The 20594-nt window shown below is 40.8% G+C and overlaps 1 protein-coding gene across 5 annotated transcripts in view; it reads left to right on the top strand.

Moving 5' to 3' along the window:
• LOC126159813 (zinc finger protein 737-like) overlaps positions 1 to 20594 on the top strand; it is a 335328-nt gene that overhangs the window by 214815 nt on the left and 99919 nt on the right. For 4 of the 5 annotated variants that reach the window (XM_049916618.1, XM_049916619.1, XM_049916622.1 and 1 more), the window contains 2 exons: positions 1745 to 1833; positions 16856 to 16918. In XM_049916618.1, coding sequence (XP_049772575.1) covers positions 1745 to 1833; positions 16856 to 16918 — 152 coding nt within the window. The remainder of the gene's footprint in view (positions 1 to 1744; positions 1834 to 16855; positions 16919 to 20594) is intronic. The other variant, XM_049916623.1, reaches the window with a different exon arrangement.

The raw sequence follows: 20594 nt of genomic DNA, 5'->3' as shown, positions 1-20594 counted from the left end.
ATTTATCTTTCTGATCTGTTCGATCTATCCCGTGAGATTTTTTTTTTTTTAAAAAGACCAACACTAATCAGCTACTGGAGCATCTTTATCTTCTATGGGTTGCTGGGGTTACGACCCCTGGGGAGGTGGGTGGGTATTCATGCATGGCTGTCTTCACTTACACGTTATAGCTATGCAAGGCGTCTAAATTTGTTTATATTTAGTGGAAATACGGAAGCGTCCGATCCCGCCCGTCTGCTTTGACCCATGACGTCACAAATATGGCGGAAACAGAAACAAACACACACACTTTCCACAAGAAGCCTAATGACACTAACGGGACAAGCGCGGGAAATGGGGTGATTTGGGTGGGGGGGGGCAAACTAAATATAAACAAATTTAGACGCCTTGCGTAGCTACAACGTGTAAGTGTAGACAGCCATGCATGAATACCCACCCACCTCCCCAGGGGTCATAACCCCAGCAACCCATAGAAGATAAAGATGCTCCAGTAGCTGATTAGGGTTTTTTGTCTTTTTTTTAAAAAAAATATCACGGGATAGAACGAACAGATCAGAAAGATAAATATAATAAACTAAAACAGAAATTGGAGGAAACAGATAATTAAAATAAGTAATAAGCGTTTTTAAATTTTAAAAAATCTCACGAGATAGAACAAACAGATCAGAAAAGTAAATAAAATAAGATAAAACAGAACTGGAGACAGCCACACTCAAACCAAACTCCGCGCCGTCATGACGTCACACACAACGACACCCTTACGTCACGGTTCAAAGCCGACGCGTGGGATCGGATGCTTCTGTCGACTCTATTTAGTTTGCCCTCCCACCCAAATCACCCCATTTCCCGCGCTTGTCCCGTTAGTGTCATTAGGCTTCTTGTGGAAAGTGTGTGTGTTTGTTTTTGTTTCCGCCATATTTGTGACGTCATGGGTCAAAGCAGACGGGCGGGATCGGACGCTTCCGTATTTCCGTATACATTTCTGAATGAATACAGATAAAGAAAGTTTGAAGGTAATACCTATGTGGAAAATGCATATTCACTGAAAAAAAAAAGTCTGTATGTCTGGATTTTCATCACCTCCCTATCAGACTAAAATTAACGCTATGAGCAAAGTGTATAATGAAGTATTTGGTTTAATTCCGTAATTTCACTGCAATCTATTGAATGCTTTGATTGTTTGTAATGCTGAAGTTAGTGCATGCACAAAAAAATACACAATCTTTCATAATTATCACAATAGAACAGTATCCGTAAACTATTGTTAGAAAGGAGCAGTAGCAACTGTAAATTCTGTTTCCAGTGCATATTATTTTATGATTGTTCTCACTCTTCATGACCTGAGAAATGTGAATAGTTTGTCAAGGAAAAATCCTTTCCTTAACCAATTTGAGTCCGCAGCTCGTGGTCGTACGGTAGCGTTCTCGCTTCCCGCGCCCGAGTTCCCAGGTTCGATTCCCGGCAGGGTCAGGGATTTTCTCTGCCTCGTGATGAGTGGCTGTTGTGTGATGTCCATAGGTTAGTTAGGTTTAAGTAGTTCTAAGTTCTAGAGGACTTATGACCATAGATGTTGAGTCCCATTGTGCTCAGAGCCATTTAACCACTTTGAATCTGTTTCCTGTGTAATCATCCTCTTACTGTACCCAGTAGGCGAGTGAAAATACTGCATTTGAGCTATACCACATGGTAACAATGGAAACTGAGTAGACCTACAGCTGTTCTTATCTGAATTTTTTTTTTCCAGACTGTAGAACTGAAGCCATGGACCAGGAGCCAACTATGTGGATAAAAAAAGAGGGAACAGATGAAGTACATACTGAGTTATGCTTCATGGTAAGCGGTTTACTTGTATTTCTTAACAGTGTTTCATTAATTTCTGTGAGCAGTATGGTGTGTGAATACATACAATTGATGTCATACAGCTGGAAACGTGAGTAATTCTATTTACTAAAAAAGCTGGTGAACTTTGTCTTAAATATGGCATTTTTCACAGTGCATTGAAATAATCCTTGTATTAAGCCCCACATAGAATTGAGCAACAGTTTAAATTTAATGTTCAGTAAACATGGAAAACTTTTTTTGGTGCACAACCAAATTATGCTGATAAAGTGGGTATATTCAGCTCCGATATGGTTCTTTTAAATGACAACCTTAATGAGCAACTTAAGAATAACTGACTATTGTAAATGTTAGCAGTGTCCTTAAATTTATAAATGGTATGGGTGCAGTTAATGCATTATTAAAGTGTATTGTGGTGTGGAATGAGAGTGGTAATTTATTTATTGATGATAAAAAATAAATTATTTGTAAATAATTTTGAAGTGTCATTCACGTGGTCACTAATCTGAGAAGTACATTCTGTAGTACTATTAACATTAGGTGTTGACTTTCAATATGTTCTGGAACTGTCAGCAGTAAAGTTAAATCTCAGACAAATCACATGGAAGCTTAAACAGTTACACAGCCCATAGGTGCAGAATGAATTTTTATGTTGGCACTAAAGTATATGTGAAGCCATGGGGCTACACATTAAATACTGACAGGTTTGTTCATAACCACTTTCTGTGTTTGCTGCATGTTGTTACTCGTATTGTTTGTGAAACTGCCAGAATGTTACACTTACTGGTGGAAAATTATCTTACATATACATGTCACTTAAAATCCAATGCAGTGCAACCATTTGTTGGGTACTCAGCTATCAGCAGGCAAACAATTTCACTTGGTGCCACTAGTATTTTTATTGTGCCAACCAGAATTGAAGGTCCTTACACAATGACACAAACTACTTGTGTACTGTCTGTGCTGGAAAAATCTGTTTCAACATCCATCTAGAGTGCAACTGCAGGAGTACTGTGATAGCATTAATGCAGCATTTGCATTTGAATATATGTAAGTGCTTCATTATAGTTTGTACAAACTGTGAGATCAGCTTGCAATTCATTAGACAACCTGTATCACAACAATAATCCTAAACTATCACTGTGATGAAATGGTAGGAAAGTAAATACACTAAATTGTATGAAATAAGGTAAAAGAGTGGTTAGACCCAACATAGTTCAGGCTTTGGCTTTGACTGCTGACGTAATAATGGTTTGGCATACAGAATTATATGTACGCACAACATACGTCATGTGAATGAAAAGCAACTTGAATAGTCATTGACCTTGGGCCTGAACTTGAGAACTATTCAAAGGCTGCAAGGTTAAAATGTGGTGCTAGACCCTCTCCCCCCTTGAAATACTGGTTGTGGTGAGAGACTGATCCATTGTGCAGCTCAAGGCCTGGCCTATGTTGAAAGGTGGCAGTGAGCTGATGAAGCCTAGAAATGTGAAAGCCAAGTAAAGTATGTGGTAACAAATTGACCAGTAGCACAGCCTAATGTTAACCAAAAAATCCAAATGGTGCCCGTAATGTAACTTCTACCTACAAGGAAACTTCTCATACACTATGTTCTGTGTTAGTTGATGGACTGAACTTCCCTGTGACCTTAAGAGATGCATGTTCATATTATATTAGTTGAAAGCCACCTTCTGTGCCTGTTAATTATTGCTTAATTTTTAATTGATGTATATTTTTGGCATTAGCACACACTGGAAAGTAATGGCACACAATTTTTATTTGAAAATTTTTGAAGCATTTTAATTAAAACAGACTTTATTGACATTTTACGTCTTTATTCTTTGTGTTTGCATATTTATTTCAAACATAGTCACCATGGCACTGGACACCTTTCTCCTAATGAGACACCAGGCTGTTGGTGTCATCAGTGTAGAATGTTTGACTTTGTTGGCAGACCCACATCCTCACCTCTGCTCACACCAATTCATCACTATCAAAGTGAAGTCCTTGAAGGTGTTCTTTAGATTTTGGAAACATTTGAAAATTCATTGCCTCAAATTGGCTCACTATGGAAGATGAATCAAAGACGTCAGACTGTTCCAGGCGCAAAAAAAGTTGTGTATGGTCTGGCATTGTCCTGCTGAAGGAGAGGGTGCTCCACATGTGGATGAACTATTTGAATTTTTGCTCTGTTTTCTGAGGGTTTTCTCATGTGCTGACATGGTTAAATAACACACACGCATGTTACACACTGCAGTTCAAACCCTACAGCAAGAGGTAGCTGCATATTGCATCAGCAAAATGGTAACATCAACAGAGTAATGTGCATGACAACTGATATTAAGAACAGAATCAAAATTTTGGAAGCATTATTTTCTAGTACACCCTTGCAATAAATTGATGCATTTGACAATTGCCTTGAATGTTGTGGAATGGCTCCCTTGGCATTGCCCAGCATCCATTTGGAGGTTGTAATACTAAATCCATATATACATCAGCCAAAACATGACCACGGATTTGGTATCAATATAAACTCATCCAGGCAATAGCACCACCTTGTCTTCTAGTCAGACATGTGCAGTGCATGGAGTATCAGTGAGCATGCCGACAGGGTTCAAAATAGGGACTGCACACAATCTATCCGAGTCTGACCTAGAGCAGATTTTGATGGCCTGGCGGCTTGGGATGAGCATTTTGGAAGCTGCACAGCTTGTTGGATGTTTGAAGAGTGCTGTGGCAGTTGCCTTCAACACAGTGTGAAACAAAGGTGACATAATGTACAGACACTATGGGGTTGGGCAAGTACCCTTCATGACAGATGGTAGACATTATAGGCTGGGCACATTGGTAAAACAAGACAGGCGGCAAACTGTGGTGTAACTAACATCAGATATTAATCATGGACAGAGTACAAGTGTGTCTGAATGCACAATGCTGCAAACACTCCAAATGATGAATCGGTGCAGTTGATGACCCACCAATGTGCCAGTGTTAATGCCATGACTTTGACAACTACAACTGAAATACACATGTAACAATTTGCACTGGATGTTTGCACAATGGCAGAGCACTGAATGGTCTGGCAAATCCCGATACCTTCATCATGTCTTTGGGAGGGTGCATTTCTGTCACCCACAAGGGGAACAGCTCCTTCAGTGCTGTAGTGGTGGGGCCTCCATTATACTCTGGGAAATATCCATGTGGGCCCCCATGATCCAATGGAGCACGTGCAGGGCCCTGTCAGAAAAGCAGTATTGTAAACAGGTTGCAAAGCACATCAAACCCCTTCTGTTGTTGTTATCTTCAGTCCCAAGACTGGATTGATGCAGCTCTCCATGCTACTCTGTCCTGTGCAAGCTTCATCATCTTAGAGTAATTACTGCAACCCACATCCTCCTGAATCTGTTTAGTATTCATGCCTTGGTCTCCATCTTTGTTTTTACCCTCAACCCTTCCCTCCAATACTAAATCGATGATCCCTTGATGCCTCAGAATGTGTCCTAAAAACAGACCCCTCCTTTTGGTCAAGTTGTGCTACAAATTGCTCTTCTCCCCGATTCTATTCAGTATCTCCTCATTTGTTACATGATATACCCATTGAATCTACAGCATTCCTCTCTAGAACCATGTTTCGAAAGCTTCTGTTCTCTTCTTGTCTAAACTATTTATCGTCCATTTTTCACTCCCATATGTGGATACACTCCATAAAAATACTTTCAGAAATGACTTCTTGACACTTAAATCTATACTCGATGTTAACAAATTTCTCTTCTTTACAAACACTTTCCTTGCCATTAGCCACTCTACATTGTATATCCTCTCTACTTTGATCATAATCAGTTATTTTGCTCCCCAAATAGTAAAACGCATCTGCTACCTTAAGTGTCTTATTCCCTAATCTAATACTGTCATCACCCCCAATTACACTACATTCCATTATCATTGTTTTGCTTCTATATCCCCCTTTGAAGGCACTGTCCATTCTGCTAAGCTGCTGTTCCAGGTCCTTTGCTGTGTCTGACAGAATTTCAATGTCGTTGGCAAACCTCAAAGTTTTTATTTCTTCTCCCTGGATTTTAATACCTATTCAGAATTTTTTTTTGTTTCCTTTATGATTGAATAACACGGGGGAAAGGTTAAACTCTGTCTCACTCCCTTCCCAACCACTACTTCCCTTTCAGTCCTTCACTTCTATAACTGCCATCTGGTTTCTGTACAAATTGTAAATAACTTTTCACTCCCCGTATTTGACAACTGCCACCTTCAGAATTTCGGAGAGAGTAGTCCAGTCAATATTGCCAAATGCTTTCTCTGAGTCTACAAATGCTACCAATGTAGGTTTGCCTTTCTTTAATCTATCTTCTAGATAAGTCGTATGGTCAGTATTGCCTCATGTGTTCGAACATCTTTACAGAATCCAAACTAATCTTCCTTGAGGTCAGCTTCTAACAGTTTTTCCATTCATCTGTAAAGCATTCATGTTAGTATTCTACAGCTGTGACTTATTAAACTGATAGTTTGGTAATTTTCACACCTGTCAACACTTGATTTCTTTGAGATTGCAACTATTATATTCTTCATGAAGTCTGAGGGTATTTCGTCTTTCTCATACATCTTGCTCACCAGATGGCAGAGTTTTGTCGAGGCTGTCGGTAGTTTCAGTGGATGTTGTCTACTCCCAGGGCCTTGTTTCAACTTAGGTCTTTCAGCACTGTCAAACTCTTCATGCAGTATCGTATCTCCCATTTCATCCTTGTCTACATCATCTTCCATTTCCATAATATTGCCCGCAAGTACATCACCCTTGTATGGACCTTCTATAAACTCCTTTCACCTTTTTGCCTTCCCTTCTTTGCTTGGAACTGGTTTCCCATCAGAGTTCTTGATATTATTACAGGTGGTTCTCTTTTCTCCAAAGGTCTCTTCAGTATTCCAGTAGGCCGTATCTATCTAACCCCTAGTCATGTATGCCTCTACATCCTTAAATTTGTCCTATAACCATCGCTGCTTAGCCATTTTGCACTTCCTGTCAATCTGAGTTTTGAGACATTTGTATTCCTTTTTGCTTGCTTCATTTACTGCATTTTTATATTTTCTCCTTTCATCTATTAAATTCAATATATATTCTGTTACCCAAGGATTTCTACTAGCCTCATCATTTGACCTACTTGATCCTCTGCTGCCTTTACTATTCCATCTCCCAAAGCTACCCTTTACTCATCTACTGTATCTGTTTCTCAAGTTTTTGTTAGTGGTTCCTTAATGCTCTCTGAAACTCTCTACAGCCTCTGATTCTTTCAGTTTATCCAGATCCCATCTCTTAAAAGTCCTACCTTTTTGCTGTTCCTTCAGGTCTGGACAGATTTCTGCCTATTACACATTACGACTATCTTCAACTGTTAGCGGTATGTCAATCAACAGACGAGATTGGCCTGTATGCTTCTGTGCTGCAAGTGTCTCTTCACGTTTTCACCTCACTATCACATCAGAAACAGTGGACCTAGGGATGTTCAAGAGCGTGGAAATCTCACATACAGATGTGTGACACTAGTGACCCCCAATCACCTGACCACGTTTGAAGTCGATGAGTTCCACAGAGCGCCAGATTGTGCTCTCATGATGTCTAATGACTACTGAGGTCGCTGAGTTGGAGTACCTGGCAGTAGGTGGTAGCACAATGCACCTAATATGAAAAAGTATGTTTTTGGGGGTGTATGGATAGTTTTGAGCACATAGTTTGTGATGAAGTTATGCTTTGTGCAAAATTCTACCAGACACCTTCCTCTTTCATTCCTTACCCATATTCACATACTACTTTTCCATTTCTTCCTCTTCCTTCTCTTCCTCTTCCTTCTCTTCCTCCTCCTCTTCCTCCTCTTCCTCCTCCTCCTCCTCCTTCTCCTCCTCCTCCTCCTCTTCCTCCTCCTCCTCCTCTTCCTCTTCCTCCTCCTCCCTCTTCCTAATATTGAATTCCACTCCCCCATCACTATGAAACTGTCATCTCCCTTCACTATCTGAATAATTTCTTTCATCTCATCATTCATTTTTTCAATCTCTTCATCGGTGGAGCTAGTTGGCATATAAACTTGTACTACTTATGGTAGGTGTGGGCTTTGTGTGTGTCTTGGCTACAACAATGTGTTCACTGTGCTGTTTGTAGTAGCTTACCTGCGCTCCCATTCTTATTCATTATTAATCCTACTCCTCCATTACCACTATTTGATTTTGTATTTGTAATTCTGTATTCATCTGACCAGAAGTCTTGTTCCTGATGTCATCGAACTTCACTAATTCCCACTATATCTAGCTTTAACATATCCATTTCCATTTTTAAATCTACCTTCCTGATTAAGGGATCTGACGTTTCACTTTCCAATCCGTAGAATGCCAGTTTTCTTTCTCCTGATAATGACATGGTCCTGAGTTACCCCCACCCGGAGATCTGAATGGGGGACTATTTTACTTCTGGAGTATTTTACCCAAGAGGATGCCACCATCATTTAACCACACATTAATGCTGCATCCCCTAAGCAAAAATTATGACCATAGTTTCCCCTTGCTTTCATTTGTCTGCAGTAACAGCACAGCAGGGTTCTTTGGTTAATGTTACAAGGTCAGATCAGTCATTCATCCCAACAGTTGCCCCTGAAACTACTGAAAAGACTGCTGCCCATCTTCAGGGACCACACATTTGTCTTGCCCCTCAACAGACACCCTCCATTGTGGTTGCACCTAGCGAATGGCTCTGTATTGCTGAGGCACACAAGCCTCCCTACCAGTGGCAAGGTCCATGGTTCATGTTAGGTCCACCCCTTCGTGTTGATCATATTTCCCACTGGCAGTGTCATTTTTCATCAAAATAATGCATCATTTCACAAGGCCACGAGGGTGATAGAATGGTTTGAGGAACACAGTGGTGAGTTCCATTTGATGTGATGGCCACCCAACTCACGAGCTGTGAACCTGCTCAAACACATTTGGGATGTGATTTAACGTAACTTCTGAGATCATTCCTCCTTTCAGAATGTATGGGAATGAGGTGACCTGAGTGTACAGATATGGTGCCAATGTCATCCAGTGATGTACCAAGGCCTCATTGCTTCCATGCTACAATGTCTCCCTTCAGTTACCTGTGCCAGAGGTGGACATACCAGCTTTTAGATGAGTGATATGAATGTTGGGGCTGATCAGACTATGGCAGTTACCATTATTGAAAGAAGATTGATTTTTTTGTTTTTTTTTTGTTGTGATGGTGATAATGAAAGTGATACATAAAGTTCAGCCAAAAAGCACATGCTGCCCATGAGCCCTGCATGGTTCACCCTCCAGTACACCTTTAAGACACCAACTGTCTGTGAGATCCACTGCTGTTCCTGTACACCCAGTTTGGCTCCACAATGCCCACTGGCACCATGAGCTCAGAGCTGTGAGAAGTGACATCTGCCTGACACATGGGGCTGAAATTCAAAGAGGGAGTGCACCATGGCTCAACCTCCACCACCAAACCAAATTCCCCCTTCCCTACCATTCAGGAGCCCTTTACATTGACTCTCCTTCGACTGTGTAATGTGCATGCATGAAGCTTTACTTTTGTGTAAATTGAGAACCAGAAGGTTTACCAGGCTCACCACCCTGACAATCTCACAGGGTCCCAGGAACGGAGGCACTATTTTGCTGGTGCCCCAACTCCCATTTTTGAGCAATATTGCAGAATGTCATGAATAGCTGGGAAACAAAAGCTAACAAGCATCCTGGGTGGTCTGTAAATAGAAAAAATTCATAACACATGCTGGATAGCTACCAGGATGGTCACTCCTCTGCTTGGAATGAGTCAAAAAAATGAGAAAAGTCATCCATGATAACTAATAGGTGCCTAATACCCCCACACACATGAGGAAGCAGACCTATATAATCTATAAGAAATTTATGCATCAGGCATTCCTGATGGGTAGACTCCAAAAGCCCCATGAGGGAATTTGGGTTGATCTCAGCTCCCTTATTGCTCTCACTCCCCCACCAACCTCTGGACATACTTATACAGGGAGGACAAGGTGACATGTTGAATGACATTGGCCCCCACCAACCTCTGGGCTTCCACACACTGGGAAGACCAGGTGATGTGTGGTCTGATCTTGACAACAGTTTTATAAATGCCCAAATGACTGCCTAAGAAGGTGTTAAGGAAATAATGAGCCAAAACCTAACTAAGGGTTTGTCAGTCCCAAAACAAAATTCCTGGTGTTCCAAATAAATTATGAATTTCTCAAGGGCAAACAAAACCACCAAGGCTTCCCATTCATACATAGAATACTCCATCCCTGCAGATGAAAATTTCCAAGATGCATAGGTTATAGGGCATCAACCCGCAACACCTCCTCTCCCATTCTGTTCCTGCAGGAGGACACCTGCCACTTTCTACTCCAGAAGAGTTAGGTGTCTGTCTGCAAGAGGAACAGGAGCTCAAAATTGGGTATGGCTAATACTAGTGGGTTGCTAAGTGCCACCTTAATCACTTCAGAAGATTCCAGATGACTTTCACCGAGCGAGGTGGCGCAGTGGTTAGCACACTGGACTCGCATTCGGGAGGACGACGGTTCAATTCCGTCTCCAGCCATCCTGATTTAGGTTTTCCGTGATTTCCCTAAATCGTTTCAGGCAAATGCCAGGATGGTTCCTTTCAAAGGGCACGGCCGATTTCCTTCCCCATCCTTCCCTAACCCGAGGTAGCGCTCACTCTCTAATGACCTCGTTGTCGACGGGACGTTAAACAACACTAACCTAACCGGATGACTTTCATCCCGTTTGAAATTTCTTAAATCGTTAAGGTGTCCCAGTAATTTAGTAAAATTGGGCACAAAATTTCGAAAAATAATTCATGCCAATGAAGTGTGCCACACCTTTCTTATTTCTAGGAGCTGGAATTTTTCGCAAATCACTTGTTTGTTCCTGGTCGATTCCAATGCAATAAGAGTCAACTAAGATGTCCCAGTAATGAAACCTATGTGCCAGTGTCATTTTAGATAGTTTCACAGTAAGTCCCACCTCCCTCTGATAAACCAGGACTGCCTCAAGATGTTGCAAGTGTTCAGACAGACTAGAACTGTAAATTACCATTCCATCTAGCTAAATACAGACACACTTGAACGTGAAATCACCAATAACAAAATCTAGAAGGCAAGACATAATGGCAACCAAAGGGCACCCTGTTAAAATCGTAGAGGTTCCAATCTGCACAGAAGGCAGTGATATGCTTGGAATCCTCTGTTAACATGATCTGATAATATGTAAGATTGAGATCCAGGACAGTAAAATACTGAGCCCGACCGAACCAAGTAAAAGAATTATGCAGTTTGGTAAGTGGCACAGATTCCAAAACTACCTTCTCATTAACTGCATGGTAACCCACGACTGGATGAAACACCCCACTGCTGCCTGTAGATACTGAGAATATGGCAGAAGCATAGGCTGAGGTTCAGGGCCTGATGACTTCATCGAACAACATATTATTAATTAAAGCACATATACATTTCGTCTTTAATGGAGAAAGCCTGTAAAGATCCTGCCTCTCTGGAATGTCATTTGTAAGGTGAATCTTGTACTGGATTTTATTGGTGATGTCCAATCTGTTAGTCAACACCTACGGTAAACAATCAAGAGCTTAGAGTACCTGCTTCATCTCTACTGGACCAAGATGACAGACCTCAAATTGTGAACATTGCAGTAACACAAAATGAATTCCTGTGGCAACCTGACAAGAGCACAATGTGAATTTTTCAGCTGGGTTAAATTAAAAATAAACAACCCTGCCTTGACAATCTAACACCAACACACTACCACTTAGAAAAACACATTCCAAAATTAAGTTCACTGAACGATTTATAATTACTATCCACTTCACAGGCCAAGAAAATTGTCCAATACTCAGTTTTGCTAATCGGAGGCTACATCTGCCCAGTGAGAGCTCAACATTGGGAGGACGGATGCAAATGAGACCATTCACAGATATGGCAGAACTCCAAATATCACAGATAATCTAAATGAGAAACTGAACTGCCAGAGTTGAGGAGGGTGCACACTGGTTCCTGGTTAAGTTGTGCCCAAAGGTAAGGCAGGGGTTCCCCTACCTCGGACTTGGCACAGACACAGCACTTCGGCAGTAGAGCACTACTATGCCTCTTCCATTCCTTGTGATGTCAGCTCATTGATCTATTTCCATAGAACCAGACATTGCCATACCAAATACCCCTCTTTGTTACACTGGAAACACATCCTACGCTTGTTCCGTATGGGTGGTCCCCTTTTAAACTGCCTGGAATCTTGATCCCCATCCTGATAATGACACTTAAGCCCCCAACACTGCTGGTCTGCGAAACTCAGGTTTCAATGGCGGACACGAAAGCCTCTAATTCAGTAAAAGATGTGCATTTATTAGCGAAGGTAGAGCAATAAACAGTCGTGTGGCTGCATTTTCTGTAATATATTATTGAGTATTTATATCTCTGTTACTTGCAATTCCAAGGATGGAATAGCCATATGCATTCATCTATGTACCTAGGAAAAGGTTCATGAGGAAACTGCACTAGCCAAAAATGTTTATGCTTGAGCAGCCTCTTAATATGAGATGACAATGTCAGCCCAATAATTGATTTACACAACTCCCTCAATGTTGCACTTTTGTGTAAAATTTGACTGAAAACACAGCTTAACACAGGGGGTACAATGCCTGAACAACAACATTATTGGAGATGGCCAAAGTGTCAGCATGAAATATAAATTTGACCATGATCCACAGAATGGATTTCACCTGTCTTTAAATTCTAAATTGAAATTTCCGTTATAGCTTCAAGCAGTAACATAATTTGGTAAGGTAATTTCCCAAATGAATTCCATTCTGGTCCTTAAAGGTGTTTGTGGCATTGCTACTACTTCCAGGAGTTATCTGTTGGTGGGAGAATCTTGTTCACCACCTATTGCTCTTAATTTTCTTAATTCAAGGTGACTGACCCCACGTTGCAAGTCATGCACCTACCCCTGTAACTGCAGAGCCAATATAACTGACTTAGAATAGAGATTACATTGTGGAATACCACATAAGTGATTATCCCAATGGATCAATTGTGCCTGAATTGTGTGTCTTTGCTTACAGTGGGGTTGACTACTTCCTAAACACTCTACATTCTGACACAAGGTTGTCATGGCCGGAGCTCAGTCAGCTAGAGCAACATATACCTCCACGGTGCAGTTGGTACTAATCACCAAGCAGTTGTCCACACTGCCATGCAGACGAGCCTCAAGTTTGGCAACACTGCCCTTACATGGAAACTGATGCACTTTAAATTTGTAGATTAACTGTTGCTTCTTCAATAAGGACAAACTGGGACAGTCATGGGATCCCATGTTCAGCAGTGGGTACCTACACACACACACACACACACACACACACACACACACACACACACACACACACCATTGTGAATGACAGTATGAGGATACCTTCCCCCTTTACTTCCAGGAAAATAACCATCCTCTGTTACCAACCAAACATACAGCAGGAAAAGGGGAAATTAAGTGGAAAGACTGGATGGATTGGGGTTCACATGAGTCACCATTGTTTATTGTAACATATTTATTTAAAAAAATAACTAAAACAGATACATTAACAGGTTTACAAACAACAATCTGAACTTTTAAAATTTAAGACATTACATACCTTAGTTTAGTGATAATTTAAATAAGGCAATAGTTAAAGACAAAAGTTGTGTCTGACACCAGTTCTTAGATTTTAGATTCAAAATTTCCACCATCACAAAATGCAACTAAAGAAAATGCTTCAACAAATGAACAAATAATTATTTGGAAACAGATGTCTCTTTAAGACAAGACAGTTGCATAACTCATCTCAAAGTTTAAAACTGAATAGCTATACTGGAAGACGGAGGAATTTATAGCTGCCTTGGAACCACTAGAAAAAGGAAATTTTTAAAATACACTTCAAAGTGCATGTAGATAATTTAATAAAGTAAACTGGATCACTGATTTCTAGAGCTGCCTTCAGGCAGACAGAGCAAGTCTATTTAAATCTTGCCCCCAATGAGCAGTTAAGTGATTAATAGAGAATGAGAGTGCACAGATTGATATAACTGGCTTCAGACACAGTGAAAATTGTATTAAGGTATACTGTAGAAACTGCGTAAGTGATTCAGTAAGTGAATGTGCATGCATGGAAGCTCAAGAATGCCATTTAAAAAGGGAAACCAGTATTTAGTACTCAGAACCAACTTTTAGCAGTAAATAAATAAAAGGTGAGGAAAGGTCACCCCATGACATTCCATTTGCTTGAATTATATGTACACTCCTGGAAATTGAAATAAGAACACCGTGAATTCATTGTCCCAGGAAGGGGAAACTTTATTGACACATTCCTGGGGTCAGATGCATCACATGATCACACTGACAGAACCACAGGCACATAGACACAGGCAACAGAGCATGCACAATGTCGGCACTAGTACAGTGTATATCCACCTTTCGCAGCAATGCAGGCTGCTATTCTCCCAGGGAGACGATCGTAGAGATGCTGGATGTAGTCCTGTGGAACGGCTTGCCATGCCATTTCCACCTGGCGCCTCAGTTGGACCAGCGTTCGTGCTGGACATGCAGACCGCGTGAGACGACGCTTCATCCAGTCCCAAACATGCTCAATGGGGGATAGATCCGGAGATCTTGCTGGCCAGGGTAGTTGACTTACACCTTCTAGAGCACGTTGGGTGGCACGGGATACATGCGGACGTGCATTGTCCTGTTGGAACAGCAAGTTCCCTTGCCCTAGGAATGGTAGAACGATGGGTTCGATGATGGTTTGGATGTACCGTGCACTATTCAGTGTCCCTCGACGATCACCAGTGGTGTACGGCCAGTGTAGGAGATCGCTCCCCACACCATGATGCCGGGTGTTGGCCCTGTGTGCCTCGGTCGTATGCAGTCCTGATTGTGGCGCTCACCTGCACGGCGCCAAACACGCATACGACCATCATTGGCACCAAGGCAGAAGCGACTCTCATCGCTGAAGGCGACACGTCTCCATTCGTCCCTCCATTCACGCCTGTCGCGACACCACTGGAGGCGGGCTGCACGATACTGGGGCGTGAGCGGAAGACGGCCTAACGGTGTGCGGGACCGTAGCCGAGCTTCATGGAGACGGTTGCGAATGGTCCTCGCCGATACCCCAGGAGCAACAGTGTCCCTAATTTGCTGGGAAGTGGCGGTGCGGTCCCCTACGGCACTGCGTAGGATCCTACGGTCTTGGCGTGCATCCGTGCGTCACTGCTGTCCGGTCCCAGGTCGACGGGCACGTGCACCTTCCGCCGACCACTGGCGACAACATCGATGTACTGTGGAGACCTCACGCTCCACGTGTTGAGCAATTCGGCGGTACGTCCACCCGGCCTCCCGCATGCACACTATACGCCCTCACTCAAAGTCCGTCAACTGCACATAAGGTTCACGTCCACGCTGTCGCGGCATGCTACCAGTGTTAAAGACTGCGATGGAGCTCCGTATGCCACGGCAAACTGGCTGACACTGACGGCGGCGGTGCACAAATGCTGCGCAGCTAGCGCCATTCGACGGCCAACACTGCGTTTCCTGGTGTGTCCGCTGTGCCGTGCATGTGATCATTGCTTGTACAGCCCTCTCGCAGTGTCCGGAGCAAGTATGGTGGGTCTGACACACCGGTGTCAATGTGTTCTTTTTTCCATTTCCAGGAGTGTATATGAAAGCAAATCACCACAAAATCTCCTCTATGGACAAACAGAGTTAGCCAATGCTGTCTTTCTTCAAAATTTCATTCACCTGCTTTCCAATTTAAAGTTCAAAATAAAAGTAAATAAATAAATAAATAAAGGTCCATTTTTAAAATATTTGCAATATTTATATATGCACATCCATCCGAACCCATTTACTGCTTTCAATGTATGCAATAACGTGTCCATAGTTGTAACATTTATTTATGTAGGTCTCTCATTAACTTTGTTCCGATGTATACCATAATATTTACATAATATCACTGCAGTAACACTTCATAACTGACTGCTCCATTTGTTTATTTTCATTTTAATCAGTTCTCTTTCAATGTAAGTAGTAAGTAATGTAACATTAACAATTTGTAAATATCCATCACATGCAAGTACATAATGAAATATCTCTGAGAGTGGAAGACTTTGGCATTGTTATGGATGTAATATCGTCATCTTTGTATGCATACCTCCACATGATGAAACTTCTGTGTAAGTGGTGCATTACATTGTGTGCATATATATTCACAAAAAAATGCATTATACAGTTATCGATGTTGCACGATATTAAACAACCTTCAGTGGAACGCAATGACACGATTTCTTCATTGTAGGTAACCAAAACATCTTCCATTTAATGATAATTTGTTTACATCACTTAAAATTATTGTGAGGCACAATTACGATTAAAAAGACACTGTCTCACATATTGTTTTGGTTGTAGGGCATTACCACTCCAAAGAAGTTTTGTCAGATGGGGAAATAAAACTCAAAATGTAATGTAAAGAGTGAACTAGCCATATGAAGATGGAACAGTCAGTTTGAAATCGGTAATTGTGCTATTTAAGTGAATAAATAGCATTATAAAAAGTGGGCTGGCTGGAGTGGCAGAGTAGTTATAGGCGCTACAGTCCGGAATCGCGTGGCCAATACAGTCGCAGGTTCGAATCTTGCCTCGGGCATTGATGTGTGTGATGTCCTTAGGTTAGTTACGTTTAAGTAGTTCTAAGTTCTAGGGGACTGATGACCACAGCAGTTAAGTCCCATAGTGCTCAGAGCCATTTCAACCATTTTATAAAAAGTGGCTGGTTGCTGTAATCTTATGTGTAAGAATCAGCCTATACTTCGTATACAGACACAGGCTCAGTATGTCAGTTTTTCACAAAATTTTTGTTTTGTTTTGACAAAATTGTTTTTATTACAATTAGTTATTTTTGCCATAGGCCGAAGTGTACCCAATCAGCATGAATGTAAAAGAAGAGTTGGAGGAGGGTGCGAAGGAAGAGGTAATTTTATAATTTATATGACTGCATGGAATTAATCATTGCTGAGTTGTGGTGAAAATGAGATGGTTATCAATTGTGTGTGTATTCACTTTAGCAGTTCTGTTTTTACTTTAGGGTTAAGATGACAAGACTTACAGTATTTAGTATGCTCCAGGTTGGAAACGAGGAAAGAGGTAAAATAGAATATTTTGTTACACTTTACCCCATATGGATTTAAATATTACCTTTGAGCTGGCGAAACAGTTTAGCTTATGTTTTTGTAGAATTGCTTCTTTACATTATAAGCGCAAATAAGAATTACATTAGATAGCATTGGCGAAGTTACATGATAATTGGTAGCAAGACTCAAGCTATGATTTCCTGTTTTAATGAGCAGTTTCCTTAATGGGTCTGTGTATGTGAACACCAGCATTGGATGTTTTTATTCACCATGTTATACTGCTGTGACAGTTACAGAATCATTCAAGAAAAATCTACACAAAGTAGTGCAGAAAAAGTAGGTGATCCTAACCTACTGAGTAGAGACTAAGATGTCTGTGCATACATTGCAAGTGGTATGGACAGGCAGTCTTGTGAAGTACTTTTGAACAGTTGTCTGAAAACTGTTGTAAGCTGCTACTTCGACAGCCCGCACAAAATTGAAATACTTCAGACCTTGTAACTATGAACAAGCATGTCCTTATAGATGGTATTAGTGCATAGAGGGGTTAGTGATCATGATTCCAGCAAATCAACAATGGTAAATGGATTTAATGGATCCTTCAAGAATGGTAGGAGAATAAATTTGCTAGAAAGAGCAGGTAAGTAGTTGTCAGCATCCCATTTAGGCAATGAGTGAATGTCATTTACTTCCAATATGATTTACTTAGAGGAATATGGGCAAACATTAAATGGACTATAAATCACACAATGAATAAGTATGTGGCGAGTAACTGGATTGCAGACAGAAAAGACCCACTGTGGTTTAATAACAAAATTTGAAAATGCTGAGGAAGCACAGTTGTACTCTCAGTTCAAAAAAAGTATGTACGGTGGTGACTGGCAATAGTTAATGGAAATTCATGTGTTTGTAAAAAGATGTGTGTTTGAAGCATATAACACCACAATCATACATGAGCAACTGATTTTACAAAGAACATGAGACTTTTCTGGTTCCGCATAATATCATTGAGTCAGAGACATCTATACAGGCAGTCATTTACCAGTCTGGTGTATCTTTGGAGGAAAGCAGATGATAATCACTAACCCCTCTCTGTACTGAGTTTTCAAGTTTGTGCAGGAGGATCATACAGAAATTGTTATCTCATTGTCACACACTCACGTGTGACAATGAGACATAGGAATAGGACATAGGAATAGGACATAGGAATAGGACATAGGAATAGGACATAGGAATAGGACATAGGAATAGGACATAGGAATAGGACATAGGAATAGGACATAGGAATAGGACATAGGAATAGGACATAGGAATAGGACATAGGAATAGGACATAGGAATAGGACATAGGAATAGGACATAGGAATAGGACATAGGAATAGGACATAGGAATAGGACATAGGAATAGGACATAGGAATAGGACATAGGAATAGGACATAGGAATAGGACATAGGAATAGGACATAGGAATAGGATCTCTGGAGTAGAGAAGCAACTCGAAGAGTTGAAAACAAAATAGTTGCCATGTCCAGACAGAATCTGAAAGCATTTATCCAGAGAGTACTCTGCAGCATGGACCTCTTAATTAGCTTGCATTTACTGCAAATCTCTCGCCTAGTGCAAAGACCCAGGTGTCTGGGAAAAAGTTCTGGTGGCTTCTGTATATAAGAATAGTAAAGGAATGTGCGTGCAAAATTACAGACCAATATCATAACATTTATTTGCTCCATAGTTCCTTAACACATCCTCAGTTCAATTATAACTAATTTCTTTGAGACAGATAAGTTTCTATACACAAATCTGCATGGATTTTGTGCGATACTCATCTTGGTCTTTCAAATTATGTACTGCAAACCATGGATGATTGGCAACAGGCTAGATTCGACATTCCTACATTTCCGGAAAGCATTTGACACTGTGCCCCACTGCATACTTTCAATGGAGGTATGAGCATATGGAATAGGTTCCCCAATATGTCAATGGTGCGAAGACCTCTCAAGTAACAGAGGCCATTACTTAGACCTCAATAGCGAGATGTTTTATAAGGTCATTCTCATTATATATACATGAAATGATCTGATGAACAGCATTCTGTGTCTGTTTGTTGATGGCATTGTGTGTGGGAAAGGGTCATCACTGAGTGACTACGAGCATGCAAGATGACTTGGACAGACTTTTCATTTAGGGTGATGAATAGCAGGTGTAGAAAGATTAAAATGAATGCAGATGAGTAGGAAAAACAATTCCATAATGTCAGAATACAACAATGGTACTGTACAGATTGACAGTCTGGTCAATAAAATGTTTAGGCATAACATTGCAAAGTGATATGAAGTGGAACAAGCACACAAGGATAGTAGTAGGATGGGGAATGATAAACTTTTTTTTATTGGGAAAACTGTGGTTCATTTGTGAAGGACACTACATATAGAACACCATACAAATGCCTAGTAGTAGTAGTAGTAGTAGTAGTAGTAGTAGTAGTATACACCATTTGGTAGCTTGCAGAGTTTTTATACAGACGTAGATGCACTGCAGCCAGAAAGAAGATAATCAAGTTGCAGATTCCATGTGGAATGCATTCTTGTGCTTTTTAAGTTTGGAAAGCCCCTTTGTAATGCTAATAAGTTGTTAACTGGAGTATGTGACAGAGCCAAGGATCGGTCATCTCCTTTTGTCAAGAAGGGAATACATGACAGAAAAGTAAACATAAAATTAAACTAGAGATAAAGCTGTTATCAGCCCGGAGGTTTTAAACACTGGAGTTATCTACTACACGCACTCCTACTGACTACTGTATGCTGTTACCCTCTTTCCACCTCTGAAACGATTCACCCAACCAGTTACAAAATACTTGCCATTCAATGATCAAGGACCATTGGATTTGTAGTGTCACAATTACCCATTGAGCCACCAAATACTAGAAAAGGGCAGAAGTATTTAACAATATAGTCCAGAGTTATTCTCATTAGGCAATGATAGCATTGGGGACATAATACAAAAAGAAAAAAAAAAAAAGAAACCAGAATAAATAGTTACATGATCTTAAATTCCATATGAAATACACACCAAAAGTAGATGCTGAACACAGGGGAGGTCACACGACCATAAAGTGTAGTTAGCAGATTCAGTTACACAAAAAATGGTGCCGAACTGGCCCCTTTCTGCCATCTGAATTGTTCATTTACGAAACAGTGGTTTGTCACATGTATAGAAAAAGGCAAAGGTCATTCCAGTTTGTAAGAAAGGTGACAGGAAACACGTGCAAAACTACAGACATACCTAGCTGGTGTAAAAATCTTGAATGAGATTGTAATTCTGTATGATGGCTCTTGAAAAAAATAATTTCATCTGCAAGAATGGAAATGGATCCCATAATTACTGGTCATGTGAAACTGTTTAGTCTGATATAAAATTTGAAATTTTCCCAGCGAATCAACTGTTAAAAAGATTATTGAATCTGAGAATCCTACTTGCACTAGTGTTTGAGGAGTTACCACCAATAGCATGTGCTTTG

Source organism: Schistocerca cancellata, unplaced genomic scaffold (genome assembly GCF_023864275.1).
Source record: "Schistocerca cancellata isolate TAMUIC-IGC-003103 unplaced genomic scaffold, iqSchCanc2.1 HiC_scaffold_1147, whole genome shotgun sequence".
Taxonomy (NCBI): domain Eukaryota; kingdom Metazoa; phylum Arthropoda; class Insecta; order Orthoptera; family Acrididae; genus Schistocerca; species Schistocerca cancellata.
This window is presented reverse-complemented; position numbering and strand designations above follow the sequence as displayed.